Source organism: Sitophilus oryzae, unplaced genomic scaffold, assembly GCF_002938485.1.
Source record: "Sitophilus oryzae breed Bouriz unplaced genomic scaffold, Soryzae_2.0 scaffold_808_pilon_pilon, whole genome shotgun sequence".
Lineage (NCBI taxonomy): Eukaryota > Metazoa > Arthropoda > Insecta > Coleoptera > Curculionidae > Sitophilus > Sitophilus oryzae.
Window position 1 is genome coordinate 4,625,160 of NW_022147426.1, and position 19,821 is coordinate 4,644,980.

General features: G+C 31.6%; 2 protein-coding genes across 2 annotated transcripts in view; one reads left to right on the forward strand and one right to left on the reverse strand.

The window, feature by feature from the left end:
• LOC115888754 (transcription termination factor 2-like) lies at window positions 1–16,955 on the forward strand. The gene is made up of 22 exons (XM_030908593.1): window positions 1–100; window positions 155–214; window positions 268–527; window positions 589–642; window positions 702–737; window positions 794–847; window positions 916–960; window positions 1,023–1,076; window positions 1,236–1,362; window positions 1,422–1,546; window positions 3,536–4,025; window positions 6,617–6,785; window positions 6,967–7,124; window positions 7,881–8,026; window positions 8,094–8,251; window positions 8,401–8,494; window positions 9,284–9,572; window positions 9,680–9,819; window positions 9,980–10,213; window positions 12,701–12,910; window positions 15,426–15,583; window positions 15,642–16,955. The coding sequence occupies exons 1-22, from the start codon at window positions 70–72 to the stop codon at window positions 15,787–15,789; spliced, it is 3,240 nt and encodes a 1,079-aa protein (XP_030764453.1). The 5' UTR covers window positions 1–69; the 3' UTR covers window positions 15,790–16,955.
• The window catches only part of LOC115888762 (forkhead box protein K1-like), a 14,387-nt gene continuing 10,755 nt past the window's right edge, over window positions 16,190–19,821 (reverse strand). Inside the window, exon 8 of the mRNA XM_030908604.1 lies at window positions 16,190–19,164. Coding sequence (XP_030764464.1) covers window positions 19,017–19,164 — 148 coding nt within the window. The 3' untranslated portion in view covers window positions 16,190–19,016. The remainder of the gene's footprint in view (window positions 19,165–19,821) is intronic.

The following is a 19,821-nucleotide window of genomic DNA, read 5'->3' on the forward strand; positions in this document are numbered from 1 at the left end:
CTTTTAAAACACTACAAGGACACGCTTATGGCAAATAATAACTTCTAAATTTTATATTTTATATTAAAAATGGATAGTTCTAGCGACGTGATTTATTCTGGTAAGTAATTAAACTATATTTCAAGCAGATTGCTTACCAATAATGTTGTTTTAGATGATGAAGACGACTCATACAATACCCCTAAGAATAAAAACAAGGACTCTTCAGAAGGTGGTACGTATAATTATTTTCTCTTGTGTTCTTCAGTAGTAATTTTATTTTTGTAGACCTAGTTATAGATGAATCAGGTGAAGCGACCAACAGGCTTTCCTTCTCATACGTAGAGAAATCTAGAGCGAATCGCGAGAGTAACATTTTTCCCATTAAGAAATCAGCTAGGCCTATACTCACAGACAGCGATACAGATTGTGAAGGAAGTACTCAGAATATTTCGAATAACAGTACAAATAAATTGGAGGTGCCTGAAAGAAGCGTAAACAAATCAAAAGTGAGATCTCCAAGTTTACTAGCTTCACGAACAAGCCAAGTTAGTTATATCGCTAAAATTATTGTTTGTACTTCAAATATTCATATTTTTTAACTTATAGAAAGATTCCCTTAATGAAGAGAGTTCAGATGAAGAGGAAGAAATGCTTGAAAAGGTAAAAGATAATTTAGAAGTAGTTCTTACTTTATTTTTCAATAAAAATTTACTTTTTAGAGATCAAGCTATGTGTCGAATACAAAACCAACAAGGGTAAGTGTTTTGATCTAAGGTAAGGTTTGAATTAAAAAAAATATGTATTGTTTTAGAGAAAATCTTCGATTTATGAGCCCGACAGTGATCATGGTGTTGAAAACGAAGATGTAAGCCAATTTTTATTATGTTTTAATCATAAAATCATTTGCCAATTTATCATTTTCTTACTCTATAGGATTCAGACAGTGATCAAGCTTTAAAGTCAAGAACATCATTTCAAGTGAGCGAATTATTTTTGTTTTTTAAATTGATATTAAACTATGTATTCTTTTCTTAAATTAGAATAAACTGGGAGATTTCAATTTTAATTCAATGGATCGTCAAGCTGATCTACAGGTAAAAAGTAGATATAGAATAATTTAATTTTTCAAGAGTCTCTTAAAACTAACCATCCCACTACGCTGAAGATCGATGACACTCCCCATATAATTTGACATATAATACATCACATTTACTTTTAAATCATTCTTTACACCATTATTGTAATTATTTCAGAAGACCAATAATTCAAACCATTCAGTTTCAAGAAGAGCTGATCTAGAGTTGTCGACGAATTCCTTGAATTCTTCTGCCAAAGCAAGGAATCACAGATTCACTCATCAGTTTGAATTCAACACGGCAGGTAAATTGTTATATTGCTTTTTTGAAGATTTTTCTTGGTTATTTTGAGAATAATTTTAGGTATTCTGAACAGTACGGCCATACAGGATCCGGAAAAGAGAACGAAGAACAATTTGCAGACGAATTTTGGAAGAGAAGATGTCAGTGTAGAAATTCTGAGTGGCAACGAAAGTGACATTGTAGAGGTAAGAAATAATTTTAGATAACCATTCGTGAACTTTTTTATTTTTAATGGATGCTCCAATTTTTTCTTGAAGATTTAAATTCTTTGTAAAATTTGATGAGAGTTCTGATATTCAAAACTCTACAGGGTCCGGCAATAGTGCGTCGGGCATCTGTAGCTCCTAAAATAAAAAATTTTGGCAATTTTGTTTAAGTCCAAACCTAAAATATTTTAACTTTACACGGTAGCTCTCAAAAAAGTGTGGGTTGATTGGGATGATTTTTTAAAAATGGAACACCCTGTATATTATGGCATTTTTGGCTTCCTTTCAAATCATTTTACATAATGGATAATGGACATTTTTTTTGTATTTAGAGCGTTTCAAAAATTTTAACGGTTTTGCAAATATCTGTGGTTTTATATTTCATATGGCATTTTCCGCAGTAAATTTTTATCAAAGCCACCAAATGATCTTTCTCTCGTATTTTACCATTCTCCATCTAATAAAAAACAAATATACGGGATGTTCTTTAAAAAAAAATACAAGAAAAATTATTTTATATATTTTAGAAAGTTCGGCGTAGAATTTTGAACACCCTGTATGACTTAAGATTCCGATATTTACAGCAAAGTTAGTATAGATCATCTATAGTCTGTGAAACGAATAACTTTGAATTTGACAGTCCCTGCGGGTTTTTCTAGTGTTAATTTTATTAGGTTAGCAACTTGCGACCATGCTGACGCAATGCCGTCTCTAATAGAACAGCCTCGTGGCGAGATTTTTGACGTCACGCTAGTTAGATACTACGGATTAATAAATATGTTGTAGAATACATGGAAAACATAATATTCCTCGTATTTTTGGTTTGTATTTTAAAAATGATTTGGTTTACATGAAATATACTATAAATAATATATATTTATAGTAATAAATACTTTGGCAAATAAACTATGAACCATACAAATGCAGCAAATATTTTACAGTATACAAATAATGAATAGGTACATAAGATAATGGGTAAAATGTAAAATATATTTTAAATTTTGGGGTTTGAAAATCGATCTAATTTAACAAAAAAACATTCAATATCTACTAATAGTGATGTATTATTAATTTTATTAACAAAATTTATATGTATATTTTGCAAGTATCAATGTTCGAAAAATTATATTTGCAAATAATACAATATCATAGAAAAAAGATGTCAGCGATGGCTATGAAATAAAGATCACTGTCATTTTATATGTAAAATTATTCTAAAATTTTTTGACTTTCTTGGGATTTAGGAAAAACGCTGATTAAGTTTTCATTTGGTTTTTCATTATTTTTTTTTGGTTTAAAAAAAACGTTTTAGTATAACCAAAAATACAAGGAATAATTATGTTTCCCATGTATTCTACAACATATTTATTAATTCGTAGTATCTAACTAGCGTGACGTCATAAATCTCGCTCCGAGGCTGTTCTATTAGAGACGGCATTGGTCTGATATTTACAAATGTCAAAAGCTGATGACATTTTAAGCCTCGTTCTCAGAACGACGTCGTGTCGCTGACGACACAGTTTGACATTTCAAACAACCAATGGGAGCTGTACTAAATTTAAAATTGACAGCTGTTTGAATTTTGTACAAATCTCATTGGTCCTCTTGACGTGTCGCTGGCGACAGTCCGAAAAAAAAAAGAAAGGCCGAAAAATATATATTTTTTATTTATTTAGGATTATGTAAAACGATTTGGAAGGAAGCCAAAAATGCAATAATATACAGGGTGTTCCATTTAGAAAAAATCATCCAGATCCACTCACACTTTTTTGAGTCACCCTGTAGAAGTTAAAATATTTTCCTGAAATACATCCTAATACTTACTTTAGGTCTACACTTCAACAATATTTCCAAGTTTTTTATTCCAGGAGCTACTATTATTGCCAGAAATATTTATTAAAACATTTCGGGCGTATATAGTATAGAGGGTGTTTATTATGTACCTTACCCTGTATATGTTATATTTAGATCAGCAGCGGTGAAATATCTGACTCAGCAAGCATCGAGCCGGTTTCAACTCCTATAAAAGTGCGCAAACCGAAAAAAGCATCGAAACAACAAACATTATACCCTTTTATCGTTAAAAACCAACCAGAAAGTCCAGAAGAGTTAAAAGAAGCATCAATACAATCTCTAGAGAGTTCTTCCAAGCTCGACGTAACTCCCAGCGAATACTCCATACAAAAAAACGTCGTGACAAGCCTGGAATCGGAACTGAACAAAATGGGCAACATGCTGAGAACGATTAATATATCAGCACTTCCTGACGGTGGCGCATTGCTGAAGCAGCGATATGATCAGGCCCGTAACAATCTGGAAGAACAAAGAGTCATACTGACTCAGATGGCCATAACGAAAGAGGACGTCGAAGTGCCGAAAAACGTTTTTGCCAATTTGGCATGGGATGATTTGCAGGCTGGAGCCAATGCGGTACAGCCGAAAACTTTTGGAAAAAGAGGTAATAGTACGAGAGCTAGCAACGTCGGAAAAACAAGTATTTTAAGACGTCTGGCTCTTGGATATATCTTTTATTATGCTCTCTAGAACAGCATGCGGCCCGTCTGGCTGCCGGTAAACGTTGCGTTCCCTACTGCGCATTGAAAGAAGATCCTATATTTTTATTACTCTTTTAAATTCTATACAGGCCCGGCAATGGATCTCTAGGCATAGGAATTACATGCATTGGAATGAAACGCCTATAAAAAGTCTATGCTTAAACAGAGATGGACAACAACTTCCCCGTTTCCACTTCCACTACGACTGTCTACTTAGACAAACTCCAATAAGATAACAAATTTTGGAAATTCCGCCACCTCCCATCCACTCATGATACCCATCTGCCCTTTATTTATCGCCATTATTTTATTTCCCTTCCCGCGCCTCCGCACCTCGCTATTCCGACTCCAGTCAGTTCATCACAGAGTTGCCAGGTGTACCAGTTTCGTCTGTAAGCTACCGATCTACCGATTTAAAGAAAAATCTAACGATATATTCAACTGCGTCTTTAGTTTTTACAATAGAAGCACTTTTAAAAAGCTGACTTATTTGACTAAAAATTAAGCGACTGCCGCGTTGGAATCTATATAATCTGACTTTATTATTGTTTCATTAAATTTTATTTAGTAATAACAGACATACAGGTCATCGTTCTGTCTAGTTGCAGAGTTACAGAGATATTCCTAAAAATCCTTATTACTCCTTATTAGGCGCGGGATTGGCGGCATGCCCGAAGAAGTTGATATCTTTTGAAAAGATTTTATTTCATTCATCTACTAAAGTTGAACCCATATTTTCCCCCAAAAAATGTAAACAAAAACAAAATTTAAGTTAAGAAACAACCTAAATTCGGACAATATTTAGTGATTTTCCCGTCAAAAAAATTTATTAATATGAAAAAAGAGTTGAGAGTTGCTACAGCTTTACCATTGAAATGAAATTAATTTTAGATATCACTGATCAAAATTTGTACAAAGGTAAAAAGTGACTGTTACACTAATTTGTGACTGCTATCCCTACTTGTTATAGTTTTATATGTTTTTATTAATATATTAATATTATTTAATTCAATATTTTTTTTAATATCAAATAATATACCTAGCTATTTCTAATTCTTGTTATATTTATTATATTTGTATTTTATTTGAGTGATCTATTATTACGACACATAGGAATGCTAATTTTGGACTTAAATATTATATTTTATTTCATTTCTGTACTTTCAATTTTTGTTGAAGATCTACCGAGAATTTTGTTCTCGTATGGAATTATAATCTAACCAACCCGGCAACCCTGTTCGGCTACTCCTTATAAAGTTTTTTTCGGCCTAATTCCTTTGTCACAGCCGCGGCTTTGTCAAGCGCCGCCGCCGACCGACTGTGTCGGGGCGACTGCTAGGAAGATCGTACAGTATTGCCATTTCATAGAATTGCACTTGCTATTTTAGAAATGATTTCAAAGTTTTGCATGTTACTTTTCGTTTTAGAAAGAAGTTATGTGCCTAGAGAAAACATTCTTAAAATTGTTTCTTACTTTATTTAATATTTCATTAAGTAGGCAAGATAATGGGATTAGAAGATTTAGGATTTTGACAAGCCAACATAATTTCGATTTAACTGAATGGCAACACTGTCCGTCCTGTTTCTATTTTTTCGATTATGTTCTATTAGTAGGCGGTAGCCCCCACACAAGCGTCTTAAAGACCCGCCCGGCGCCCCCTCTCGCAGGGGCTCTATCGTCGTATCACTTCTATGATCACTTCCCCTATACAATGGTAGGGAAAAGACACTTTATCCGTCTCTGTTGCACTGCAGTGTATTTTGCAGCCTTACCTTCTTTTTTTATCGCATTGAAAACCTCCTATTGCTAATATTCCTTTGCCAGCAGTGTATATTATACTGCAATTTCACAAAATTGAAAATATTTCAAGAACGGTAAGGTTTAAGTGTAATAAACCTTAATAAAATTTACCTTTATTTTAATCATAGAAACTAAAAATGTAATAATATACAGGGTGTTTCATTTAAAAAAATACAGCTTTGATATTTTTTATTTATTTGGGACACTCTGTGTTTTGTAAAAATATTTTTAAATTGTAGCTCTAATAGTCCTTCAACGAACCCAAAACTTACAATTTTTAAAGATCTAATCGTTTAGCTACAATATTCCGTGTCGTATGTGGTGAACAACTCTGTATATATTTTTTTTATTTTCGTGCCGCGTTTTGTACAGATCGTTACCCAGTGTTGCCACAAGCTTATTTTTCATTGCGATAGATTATCACGACATAACGGGGTTAAATTGTTTTACAAAGGGGCAGATCTACCCCGAATCGGGTAGGTGTGGCAACCCTGCCGCTATTACTTTTCTTCTCGAGCGTCACGACCTTGAATTTTTACTCCCAACGCGCGTAAAGAAGTTTCACTTCCAAAAACGGCGTCAAAGAAGGCTTGTAAATGACAATCGATGATAATTTTGGCGAGGGCAAGCCCTAACCGTCATTTACTTGGCCCGTACCCTACTTAAAAAAGTTAACTGGTGTTTTGTTTGTAGCAATGAATACGTACAACGTTCAGAAAGCAATTACTCTAGATAGATTGCAACAACTACACGGTGCAATAGAAACCTGTCCAAAAGAGGAAGATTTTGCTGAGGATCCTCGTGGCTTGAAAGTTGAACTAATGTCGCATCAAAAACGCGCTTTGGCATGGCTGATGTTCAGGTAATTATACAGAATGTTTGAAAAATGCATGGCCAAATTTCAGGAGGTAAATCCTTATCAAAAAATATGGAAAAAAGGTCCTATAAACATGGATCACTCCTGTATATTACTATAAACAGTTATTTTGTGTTTAACATTGAACAGAATCAAACTAGCGATTTAATTTTTTTTGGCGATATAGAGAGAAGGAAAAACCTTCTGGTGGCATTTTGGCAGACGATATGGGCCTTGGAAAAACTCTGACCATGTTATCGCTAATTGTAAAATGCAAAAGCGAAGAACAGTCAGATTCGGACGAGGAAAACGAATATGTGGGGAAAAATATGAAATATAAAGGAGGTAAGCTTTTTTGTCATATATTTTTAATTATATTTTAATTTATATTTCGACCCCAGAAACACGCGTGTGCGTTTTATTTTTAAAACTTAGTATTTTTTAAATTTTTCCGTATATTTTAGATAATTTAGACTTTGAAATATTTCGTAAAATAATTTGTTTATTTTTAAATATTTCGTAAAAATGTCATTTATTTCAAAATACTTTCTAAAAATATTTGTTTTTAAACATTTCGTAAAAATAGTAATTTTGAGATATTTCGTAAATATCAATACATTCGAAATATTTCTTAAAATATTTTATTGTTTTTGAAATATTTCGTAAACATTCATAAAATTCTCCGTAAATATTACATTAATTTTGAAATTATCTTAGTAATATTTATGTAGAAGTAATATTCCGTAAAAATATTAATTTTGAAATATTTCGTAAATATCAATACATTCGAAATATTTCGTAAAATATTTTATTGTTTTTGAAATATTTCGTAAATATCAATACATTCGAAATATTTCGTAAACTATTTCATTTTTTTGAAATTTTTTGTAAATATTCGTAAAATTCTTCGTAAATATTACATTAATTTTGAAATTATCTTGGTAATATTTGTGTGGAAACTTTTTTTTCTTTTGAATATTTCCTTAACCATGTACTACTTGCACTTACTGCGTTGCCACTTCTCGTATGTAATCTACATTCTTCTGATTTGCGCTTCTGGAAAAAAAACGTACACTACAGGTTACATTGTTGTTATTTTAGGAAGCCTGATCGTATGCCCGGCCAGTTTGATTAATCAGTGGTCAGGCGAGATTGACAGGCGTCTAAAACGGGGATTGCTGTCGTACATGCTTTTTCACGGCCCCAAACGTGAAACTAAGATCAAGAAAATTGCTGAGTATGATGTGGTAAGGGCAAAAACTGATAAATCTGCTTTTTTCTGTTGTTTTTTTTGTAGTAATTTTATTTTTTTAGGTCATTACCACTTACTCTATTGTGAACAACGAGGCAGACAAAGAAAGCGCTCTTTTTAAAATAAAATGGAGGCGAATTATTTTAGATGAGGCTCATCAAATTCGAAATTACAAGTCTCAAACTTCCGAAGCGTGTTGTCGATTGTCAGCACAGTCAAGGTATTTTTTTATATTTTTATGCTCTTTATTTATTTGTTTTTCTTTGTTTTTTTATTGCTTTTTAATAATTTTATTTTTATATAATTTTTTTTATTATTTCTTTATTCTTTTTATAATTTTGTTTTTGTTTTTTTTATTTTTTTAACTAGATGGGCTCTGACAGGAACTCCCATGCACAATAAAGAACTGGACATGTATGCTTTGCTCAAATATTTAAGGTGTTCGCCATTTGATGATCTTCAGGTACTGACAATTGAGTTGAAGAGTTATAAATATATTAATAATATTGCTTTGAGTATTGTCAAGTACCTATTTCATTTGTTGTTGTTTTATTATAAAATATTTCGTAAATATTTCATTAATTTTCGGAAATTCTTAAATGTTTCATTGTTTTTTTTTTGATTACTTTTTAAAAATGCCATTGGTTTAAAAATATTTTTTTAATGTTAATTTTGAAATATTTCGTAAAAATTTTCATTTTCAAATATTTCATAAATATTATTACACTTGGCAATATTACGTAAAATATTTAATTGATTTAAAATATTTAATTGATTTAAAATATTTCAGCGATTTCAAAATATTTCGTAAAATATTTCATTGGTATTGGAATATTTCGTAAAAATTAATTTATTTCGATATATCTTCTAAAATATTTCATTTGTCTTCTAACATTTCGTAAATATTTTTTTCAATTTTTTTTTTGCTGAAATATTTCGTAACTATTTTAGCGATTTCAAAAAATTTGTTAAAATACTTCGTAAAATATTTTATTGCTATCGAAATATTTCGTAAATATGGATTCCTTTTGAAACATTTCGTAAAATATTTAATTATTTTTAAAGTTTTCGAAAATTTGTCATTTATTACAAAATACTTTGTCAAAAAGTAGTTTTGAAATATTTCGTAAATATTCATACATTTAACATATTTCGTAAATATCTTACTAATTTTGAAAATACCTCGTAAATATTACTTTTATTTTGAAATTATCTTGGATCATATTTCACTGATTGTTATATAAAAACGTAGGTGTGGAAAAGATGGGTTGGCGACAAATCTACAGGGGGTTTAGAGCGACTTCACACCGTAATTTCGTCCCTGATGCTGAGAAGAACCAAAGTCGAACTAATGGAAAAAGGCTCTTTGTTAATGATGCCCGAGAAAAAATGGGAATTAATCAACGTGTCTCTGGACAAGGACGAGCTGAGAGTGTACCACAAAGTCCTCATATTCTCTCAAACGCTGTTCGCCCAGTTTTTGCACCAGAGGGCCGAAAAAAATCAGGCCTTTGTCGATCAGAAATACACGGACTTGCCTGGTAAGTAACTTTTTTTTTAAATCATTGGGTTAGGTATTGTGGATGAATGTACCAATATTTTAGTGTAACGTTTTTTCGGTATTTATTATAATTAAATAATATTTCAGGTAAAGACCCAAACGGAGAGTATGCGAAAGCGTTGAAAATCCTGAGGATGAACAAAGTGAAAACAGTGAGTCAGCACGAAATTCTGGTTCTGCTTTTGAGGTTGAGGCAGATTTGCTGTCATCCGTCATTGATCACCGCGGTAAGTTCAATAATTTTATAACTTTTTTTCAACCATTTTTTATGACATTTCGAAATAAAAAAAAACGATTCGAATTTTTCGTGTATTTTCGAGAACTGTCACTAGTAATTTTGTTATATGACTTCTTTAACAACATCCTGTGTATGTATATTGTTACCAGATGCTGCAAGAAGGTAGGGAAGATCTGGGCGACGATGACGAAAAACTGGAAGAAATGAATCTGCTGGAACAGTTGAGCAAGATGAATTTAGAAGACGACGCCGACGTAGACGAGCACAAATCAGACGGATACCTGGATGGGATACGGGAAGAGAAAATAACATTGAAAGAAGCGTCCAGGGGTCATCTGAACCCTTCTGATCCAGTTTTTGCCAGTGACAGACCCAGCAGTAAGGTACGAGTTTGGATTATAAATATTCCTTCACCCATATACAGGGTCCTGCAAGAGTGTGTCTGGCATCTGTAGTTCCTATAATAAGTGCGAACCTCAAGTACATACTAGGATGTTTTTCAGGAAAATATTTTAACTTCTAGGGTCGTTCAAAAAAATGTGATTCGGCAGGGATGATCTTTTTAAACGCAACACCCTGTATATTATTACATTTTTGTGTTCCTTCTTAATCACTTTACATAGTCCTAAGATATTATCCTTGTTTATATATTCTTAAAGTTGTTCAACCGACTAGACAAAATGTGCTGCCAACTGGAGGACAAATCGTGAACCTTTCGGGGCGGAGTCAAAAATATCGATTGTTTTCGTTATTTTCCTCAGAGTAATGTAATAATATAGCCCCGGGTTTCTGAGAACTTTAATACTGATCAGCTGATTAAGAAATTTAAACAAAACTTTTATTTTATTGTAAATTGTGGATTATTTTTGCCTGTTATTTTAAGAATTCTAAACTGTATTAACAAAGAAATTATTATTTCGATATGTTGGTACATTATTTATAATAATTTATGATAATGCTAATTGCTATTAATTAATATTTAAAAAAAGTTACATACCTATTTTAATTTGATTTAATGCAGGTTTATAAAAGAATCATTTCATTCTTAGATTATTTTATTCTAAATTGAGTGCTTTACGAATTTTGCGATATTTTTTTTGAAAACATAAAACTTTTTACATTCTTGATGCCAACTAATTGGCATGGTATTATTGGTATGGAAATTAGCCAAGAAAGAAATGCATTGGCTATAACTTGTAATTTTTCGAAAAAAACATATTATACCTACCTATATCGTTGAAAAGCTTAAAAATGGCACTTTTTATGAAGTCATGGCCAACTATGGTTTCCATTAAAAAAAAACATAACGTTTGTGTCATATATGTCAAAAATGACAGGCTTTAGAAAAAAAAACAGAAAACACAAACTCATTAGGTATGTAATTATCTACAACTTTTATGTGAAAACTTTTTATCTAAAATACCGTATGATCGAATAAAAACGGCGTCAGCGATGGCTATGAAATGACGATCGATGATATTTCCCATATAATTTTACATATAAAATGACAGCGATCTTCATTTCATAGACATCGTTGACGCCGTTTTTATTTGATCATACGGTAGATTATAATGGAATTAGAGACAAAAGTTTTAAAATAGCCAAAATTTGTTTTTTTTCGAAATATCTAGTAAGCCTCGAACTTTGAAAAAAAAAATCTGAAAGGCGCATATTTATGACCCCACAAAACTGCAATTCTTTCCCCATTTAACCGACTCTCTATCTCCAGTCTCCAGTAGTTTTTATAAACTAACTATTATTATTATTTGACTAGATTAATTTGATTAATAAGACTCGATTAATTTAATTTAAAATAAATTTGATCAGATTTTTTTTTCGTATATTCTACTACCAAAAAAGCAAAATTATGTGGTAATGCGCTTTTCAACGAAGTTGAAGGAAGATATAGTGTATCTATCACAATACGTAATAGAATTACTACAATTAGAAGAAAAACAAAAAGAAAAAATACCCAAATACCTTCACCTACTACTCATCTACAAAATAAACTAATATAATCTCTTATAAAAACACTACACAACTACTTCTTGTATTCTACACTGAAAAAATTATCAAACTTACTAATTAATTAAACAAAAAGAAAAAATAACCAAATTATCCCTTCACCTACTACTTAACTACAAAATAATAAACTATAAAAACACTACTAAACTATTTGTGGTATTCTACACTAAACATTATAATTAAACTTAATAAAATTAATCTAATTTTACACTACAACCACTACAAAGAAATAAGAACATTTTTTAAAACTAGAAGAAACAGAACTTCGATACGTGCGACCAGTATAATAGATCAAGCGGACAAAGAATATAAAATACTTTAAAAATGTGCATTCGGAAAGAAAAAATATCTCGAAAATTATCTAAACAAACATTTTTTTTCTTATCAGTGAAAAGCATCGGCTTTGCGGAATTTGTCGGGTATTTACAATGGTCAAATTGTATAATTACCAGCTTTTATAGCATATCTAATAGACAAAAAGTATCTGGTCGATTGGTAACCAATTGGCACAGTCCGAAAATTATCGATTTTTATTTTCTCTGTTTTTATTGGTCGCTTCAAAATTCAGAGTAACAAAAAATATTTTTCTGTAGTAAAAGACCGTGAAATACGCCCCGCCATCTGGTGCTTTACATCCATAAACGTCTTAGGTTGAGCTACTTTAAAAATCCATATACAAGGATATTATTAAATTGGTTTTGATAATTTCTGAAATAGAAATAAATGAAAAAAATTTTCCCAGAAAAATTTAAAGTTTTCGACAATTTTTTTTATAACCAGTTAAAATACTTGTACTTATTTTAAGATGCACCCTGTATATAAACAAAATATATTTATTTCCTCAGGTGAAAGCTCTGTTGAAGCTGTTAGAAGAAAGAGTACTGGACACTGAAGATAAGGCCATCATTGTATCACAGTGGTCGTCATATTTAAATTTAATTTCGGTTCATTTGAAGCGCTTTGGAATCGAATTCAGCCAACTGGATGGAAAGGTTCCGGTGAACAAACGAATCGACATAATCGACCGTTTCAACAATCCTAAACACAAAATGAAGGTACATAAAAACTTCCTCAAATTTGTTGTACACAATGACATCGAAATAAATTAGACCCGGCGACTTACATTTTGGCGAAATCCATCATTGCCTTAGAAAATTGCATGTATGCCAAATTTCCACTACCGGCCGCATTTAAAATGAAGTCTTACCTACGTATACGTACGGGGATAGCTAACCCACATTGTAAACCAGGAATTCCATAATTCCAAATATAGATTACGTCGTAGAATATTTTAAACCGATAATAATTAAAGGTAGTAAAGTTAATAAGTAAAGGTTTAAATCTTCTGTAATTATAATTTTTAGAAATTAAGAAATTTAACATAAAACAATCGACAACGTCGCAACGCCAGCTGATGCCGAAAACGTACGCATTTTACTATCTTCACTCCTAAATTTAGGCAGCCAACAAAACATCCAGTTCGAATTCGTTCATAAATTGCTCTACGGCGTTGCCAATGTGTTGTAGTTTTTCGAAATGTTTTACGAGGTGATTTCCAGATATTTTAGTGTTTTGTGGTATTGTTTTTAGTGATTTTATTGATAAACAATAAGACAATGGTGCGAACTTGCTTAATTTGCAAAAATAGAGACGATTTAAACCTAGAAGTTTCATTTCGAAGGTGAGTAAGGCTATGTTACATCAGTGCGGTGCCGAAAGGTAAAATAGAGAAAAATCTTTGGAAATATGTATTAGTAAATCACACAGTTTTGGAATGTACCGTTATAAGTAATGAATTACATTAAGTTAGTTTCGTCACGTTTGGTTTTATTGAATATTTTGCTCATAATTTTTAATTATTAAAACCAAGTATACAAATACCAAGTATACAAATGCGATTAATTTGTTGAAAAGATATATAAAAAAATTAAAGATGCCACAATTACGAAAAATGTTCATAAGCGAAATACCATATGATCGAGAAAAAAAAACGGCGTCAGCGATGGCTATGAAATGAAGATCGCTGTCATTTTATATGTAAAATTATATGGGGAATGTCATCGATGTTCATTTCTAAGCCAACTGGAGGCCTTTTTTTTCTATCATACTGATTCTTATTAGGAGTTTTAAAAAAGATGATTTTTTAAGTGTAAAATCAAAATAGATTATATAATGATTGAAAAAAAGTTAAGGGAAGAGTACGTTGGATATTACATACTAAATACCGAATGATCGAGAAAAAAAACGGTATCGAAGACTGCTGGGAATAACAATCGAATATAATTTTGGCGAGGTCTATTTCTAGATGTCATTTATTAAAAATTGACATAAAGCTTGTCAAAAACTAATACTAATTATAGAAAAATTATAAAAGGATAGAATGTTTCCAGAAACACAAACCGATATCCAAAAAAAAATTTCGAATTTATACTACACCATTTAAAAGTCAAATACAACCTTAAGGCCTACTACTGCCAGTAAGTTCCATTAAAAAATAAACAAGAGTAGGGGTCATGACATATCACCTCGCCAAAATTATCACTGATTGTCATTTTTTACGCCGTTTCTTTTTTCGATGGTATAATGTTTGTGGTAATAGAGCAATGTATTTTTTGTTTTGTTTATTAATGCTATAAAAAATTATATAGTTTAAGAGATGAATGCATCTTTGTTTGATATGTTTTATAAAGCGTTACTTATTTTTTGTTTGGTAATTTCTAATGAAAAGTTAATTATTTATTCAGTACAAGGTCCCGATTATCCGCGAAGAAACTGTTCCAGAAATAAGTAAATATTTTAGAAATTTTCTTTTGTTTAACAAAGATCTTTATTATTGTTGCTATATAGTAATATTTTTATACCTAATATAAAATTGTAATTAGTCACGACAGTTTTAAAATATTCTCATTTTCCACCGTTGCTTCAAGCAAAATAATAACCATTAATTCACATAAATGTTTTATAAAAGTCGTCGTCGGCTCGTATTCATTGAATGCTTGATGGATTATATTACTACTGGAGCAATTTACAGACTTTATACTATGGAAATGTGCATATCATAATATTTCAATTAGTTATTTTCAATTTATTGGAGTACAGAAGTAGTCATTTTCAAAATTTGAAGAGCCATCGAGCACAACAATATATCGTATCCAAAAATCATACCGTATGATCGAATAAAAACGGCGTCAACGATGGCTACGAAATGAAGATCGCTGTCATTTTATATGTAAAATTATATGGGAAATGTCATCGATCGTCATTTCCAAGCCAACTGGACGCCGCTTTTTTCCCGGTATTTACGCGGATATAATATTAAATTATATATTACAATCAAAGTAACTACGCCCATGACACACTTTCTCAAGATCTCTGAACAGCGTTGCCATTCTCACGGGAATCCTTCATGACTGCGATCAGCCCGTCTTGTTCCCACTCGCATAGAGCAAGAAACGAATATCTGATTCTGATCTTTTCCTTTTTATGAATGAAATGCCGGGTCTACTTTATTTAGAGGTCATTGGTTTGGTTTGGTTAACCCTGGGATTATAACCTTATTTTTTCTCTTAGGTATTACTTCTCTCCCTAACAGCAGGTGGCGTAGGTTTAAACTTAGTCGGAGGAAATCACTTGTTCCTTCTTGATCTCCACTGGAACCCGCAGTTAGAAAACCAAGCTCAAGATCGTATATACAGGGTGGGCCAGACGAAACCAGTCTTCATCTATAAGTAAGTATATTTTTTGCTATTTTTATTTTGAATCGTTACTATACAGGGTGTGAGTTAGATTGATGGCGCTCGACACGATCGAGGAAAGAATTAAAGCACTGCAAGAGCGAAAATTGAGCATGGCCGAGGGCGTTCTGACAGGCACCAAACAGGTCGTTCAGAGCAAACTCACTATGGAGGACCTGAGAATGATTTTCGGAATGTAACCGCCATTTTGTGATATATTTTCGTATTAACAGGACGTGAAAAAAGGTGGGAGCATTTGCTGCAAACGAAATTCTGTATAAACTCTTTTTTAATTTAAAAACTTCTCCAATTGTTGTGAACTTTTTGCCACGCCCTGTATATAGATATAAATATTATTTGTACATATACCTTTATAGATTTTAGTAGATTTATTGTATACTTTATATATTTTTTACTGAATAAGATATTGATTTGTTCCAAATACCTCGTAGTTTTATCTGTCTAAAGTTTTTTGAAGTTTATTTTTTATATGTTGAGACGTTTTCTCGGTATTTTTATGTGTTCAAACAATTTTTTCTGCCATTTTTATAAGTTCAAACGCAATTTTAGGTTTAGGAAAAGAAAAAAATAAACAGCAGGTTCACAGCAATTTAATTTATTATTTCTTTTTTTAGTCCCTACGTTTACAATTTCTTGTGTACATATATAACTAACAGTTAAGACCATTGGATAGTCGAAAAACGAGTACAAACAGTTTTTTACATTATGTTAAGCCCTCTACAACACTATATAAGAACTGCTCAGGTTCGTATAACGGAAAAAAAGCATTAAAGTATCGAAAAAAAAGTATAAGCCTTCAAAAATCAACTGGGAATCGTTTTATGTCACAAATACGAAAAACAAATAGATAGTGTAACAAATTAACAATTTATTACGCAGTGTAACAATTTCAATTTGTTACTTTCATTATAAAATATTTATTAGTTAAGAATTCACTACCTTTCGACGCACTGGTGTATTTTTTTGCCGTTTTCGAAAAGAAATAGTCGATCTATATAATTTAACGTCGATGGCTTGAAGTGATTAGGAAATCTATATTTTATATATATATATCTATGGTTTAATTATTTTTTAGATCTCTTAAAACAAGTTAGTTTTAAAGATTCTTCTTAAATAATACTACAACACGGTCGAAAAAAAAATCGGCGTCATAGTAGCTTTTAAAATCATACAGATAAATATAGTTACTCTTTTTTCAGAAAAGATTCTTATTTACCTTCTTCAAAAAAAACATGAATTTAAGTAACGATCTCCGAGCTAATCAATTCGAAGGGGCTTCGACGTTTCTTTTTTTTCGATTTTTTTTTTGATTTATGTCAATGTCATTCATTACAAAACTCCTTAACATACCAAATAGGTTTCTGAAAGAAAATATTATACAATATATATAATTTTTGGAAAATAATTTCAATACAGTATTTACAGGGAGGCGTTTAAAATAAACAAAGTGCGGCAAATTCAAAATACTGGTTTGTCAATGAACAAAAAATACTTAAACATTTGCTGATTATTCACCATACATACTCATACGTTTATTTTATAATAAAAAGTAATAAAAAATTCTAACAACAAACTACAACAAAAATATCAACAAATAGCAAAAAAAATGTAAAAAGCTTCTTTCCGAAGAATACCAACATCAGCAAATGTCTTATATTTTGGTTTGTAAACATTTGATCAAGAAAATAAAAGACATACAATGCGTGACAAAAAGTTCTCAACAAATAGAAAAAATCTTATATTTGTTGCAAACGTTTTGACACTCACTGTATATTCAACGTTTTATGCTCTCGTACTAAAAAAAAGGAAAAAAGGTGTAAGTGAGATTCTTTCAAAATATATTGCACTAAAAATATTTATACATCGCAAAAAACGAAAATAATTAACTAGTTATTTAATCTCACTTTGAAGAACATGGGGAAAATGTCAATTTTTTTTTAGAATAAGTGTAATTTCTTAAGTCCATATAAATATATTTTGAAGAAATCCGGTATAAATACTGATTTTTTTGTCATTCAATTAACCGATTTTCTCAGATTCAAAAAAAGAAAATGCCAGAAGTGATTTGATATCATTTTTAAATTTATCTTGCAAATATTTAAGTAAGAATCATATTATATTACAGTATGATAAAAAAAACGGCGCCCAGTTGGCTTGGAAATGACGATCGATGACATTCCCCATGTAATTTTACCGATAAAATTACTCTTCATTTCATAGCCATCGCTGGCGCCGTTTTTTTCGATCATTTTGTATATCAATTCGGAAACTTTTTTCTCAGTCTATTATTAATCTACTGAGAAATGTGTCTCTTTTAAATCCAGCAACATTTTGTATAAAAAAAAAATAAAAAAATAGTGAAATTTTGTAAACAAAAATGTTATTTCTAACTCTTTGTACAGGCTGTCCAAATTACAACAAATTTTCGCAATTTAATGTCCAAGAAAATGATTTTTTTAAATAAAAAGATATTATATACTACCCGATTTCTTCATTACACAAAATTTTCCGGACCGCAGCTATAGTTCTTCTCGCGTAGCGTTTCCCAATATGGCGTAACACGGTCCGTCAAAGCTAACAGAACACATTTTTATCCATTGTCTAGGGATTTTTTTGTTTAAACCAAACCATTACCATATACTATATCAAATGTCAAATGAAGGAACGTTCACGCGAGAAGAACTATAGCCAGGTAAGTTTTGGGCGTTCAAAAGAACTATTTTCTTTATCTAAGAGCCGAAAATACAATTAAAATTCAAAATACCTAAAATTTTAGCGACTTTCGTCGGAATTTATTTGAAGTCCTTTCCCTATTCGTATCATTATTACTAGATTTATTATTATTAATTTTTATTCAACAACTCTTTTTCTAGACGCATTATAATATTAACTTTTTTTGATCCCTTAACGAAAACGAACATTATTTATTTTCCTAGATCATATACAGGGTGTCCCACCTAAGAAAAGCCCAGTACACAGGTCATATCTCGTAAGCCAGACCAGATACAGAGTTTAATCATCCCTCTATCTCTTCTAGTTTACGAGATATAACCCGTAAACATACATTCTTATATGGGAAACCCCGAATTTTTAATTTCCCTCATTTTTTCCTTAATTTTTTTTTATTTCTCAACCGGGGGTATATTGCATAAAGACCTAACAGCGCAGACTCGACTGTGAGGGGCCGTTCACACACACGCACTCTAACGAAAAACCTGATGACTCCACGATGACGTTCCACCATTCTGTCATTTGACAAACGTCAACGGAATGACAGAAGAGCGAACGTACGTCTTTTTTCCGACTGTCGCGCGATCCATACATATTATACGGTTCGTTCTGGCGCGACACTGCGCCAGAACATACAGGGGGTGGGCAACAACTAGGTGGACGAGCGGACAAACTATTATTCCGTTTCGTATTTGGGCTGGATGAGGCGTTGCCGCTTCATGTCCGGGTCGTCCAGCTCGCCGGAACTGGACGGACTGCCCGCGCTCTGCTCGTCCAGGTGCCGCTTCAAGTCCAGGCCCATGGTGGCGTAGCTATTGTTACCGCTGAAAAGTACAAACAAACAAAAATATATATCCAGTATAACCATAGATTTAGGAAGAACAGATATCACATTGTGCATTTTAACCCGATCAAACAATCGGAGGTTGACTACGTACTGTAAAAACCAACTGAGATAGAGAAGGCGACATTGCCACATATCAAATTTGCGCCTATCTACTTAGTTTGATTTGCAGAAAAGGTGACTTTAAAACCTTCACCGGATTTATCAGTGCCGTTCTAATTTTATTTAAAAAATGAAAAACTATGATGTAGGGTAGACGTGGGGGTAGACTCGATATTTTTATTTTATTTTACGTTGTGAATAAATGTTGGCAGTTATTAAAATTGTTATAAAAACATATTTTTATAATAAAAATAGATAAGTTTTAATAATTATTTATTAACACAAACATCCGATACGCTACTGAAGCAGGTAAGTCAAACTGACGTATCTAAATTCTTTGACATCTAATCTTTGACAAGTAGTAAATAAAAGCAAAAATGCAAGAAAAAATATAACGTCCTATTGCTGCCAAAAGTCACTAACTAACATTTTTCCGAACAACCAAATTCAATCACTAACTATGTTTTGAATCTGAGAATCGATTGCAAAAGTCATTAACTACGATTTCTGGCTATTTATGTTTTATTTTAATACC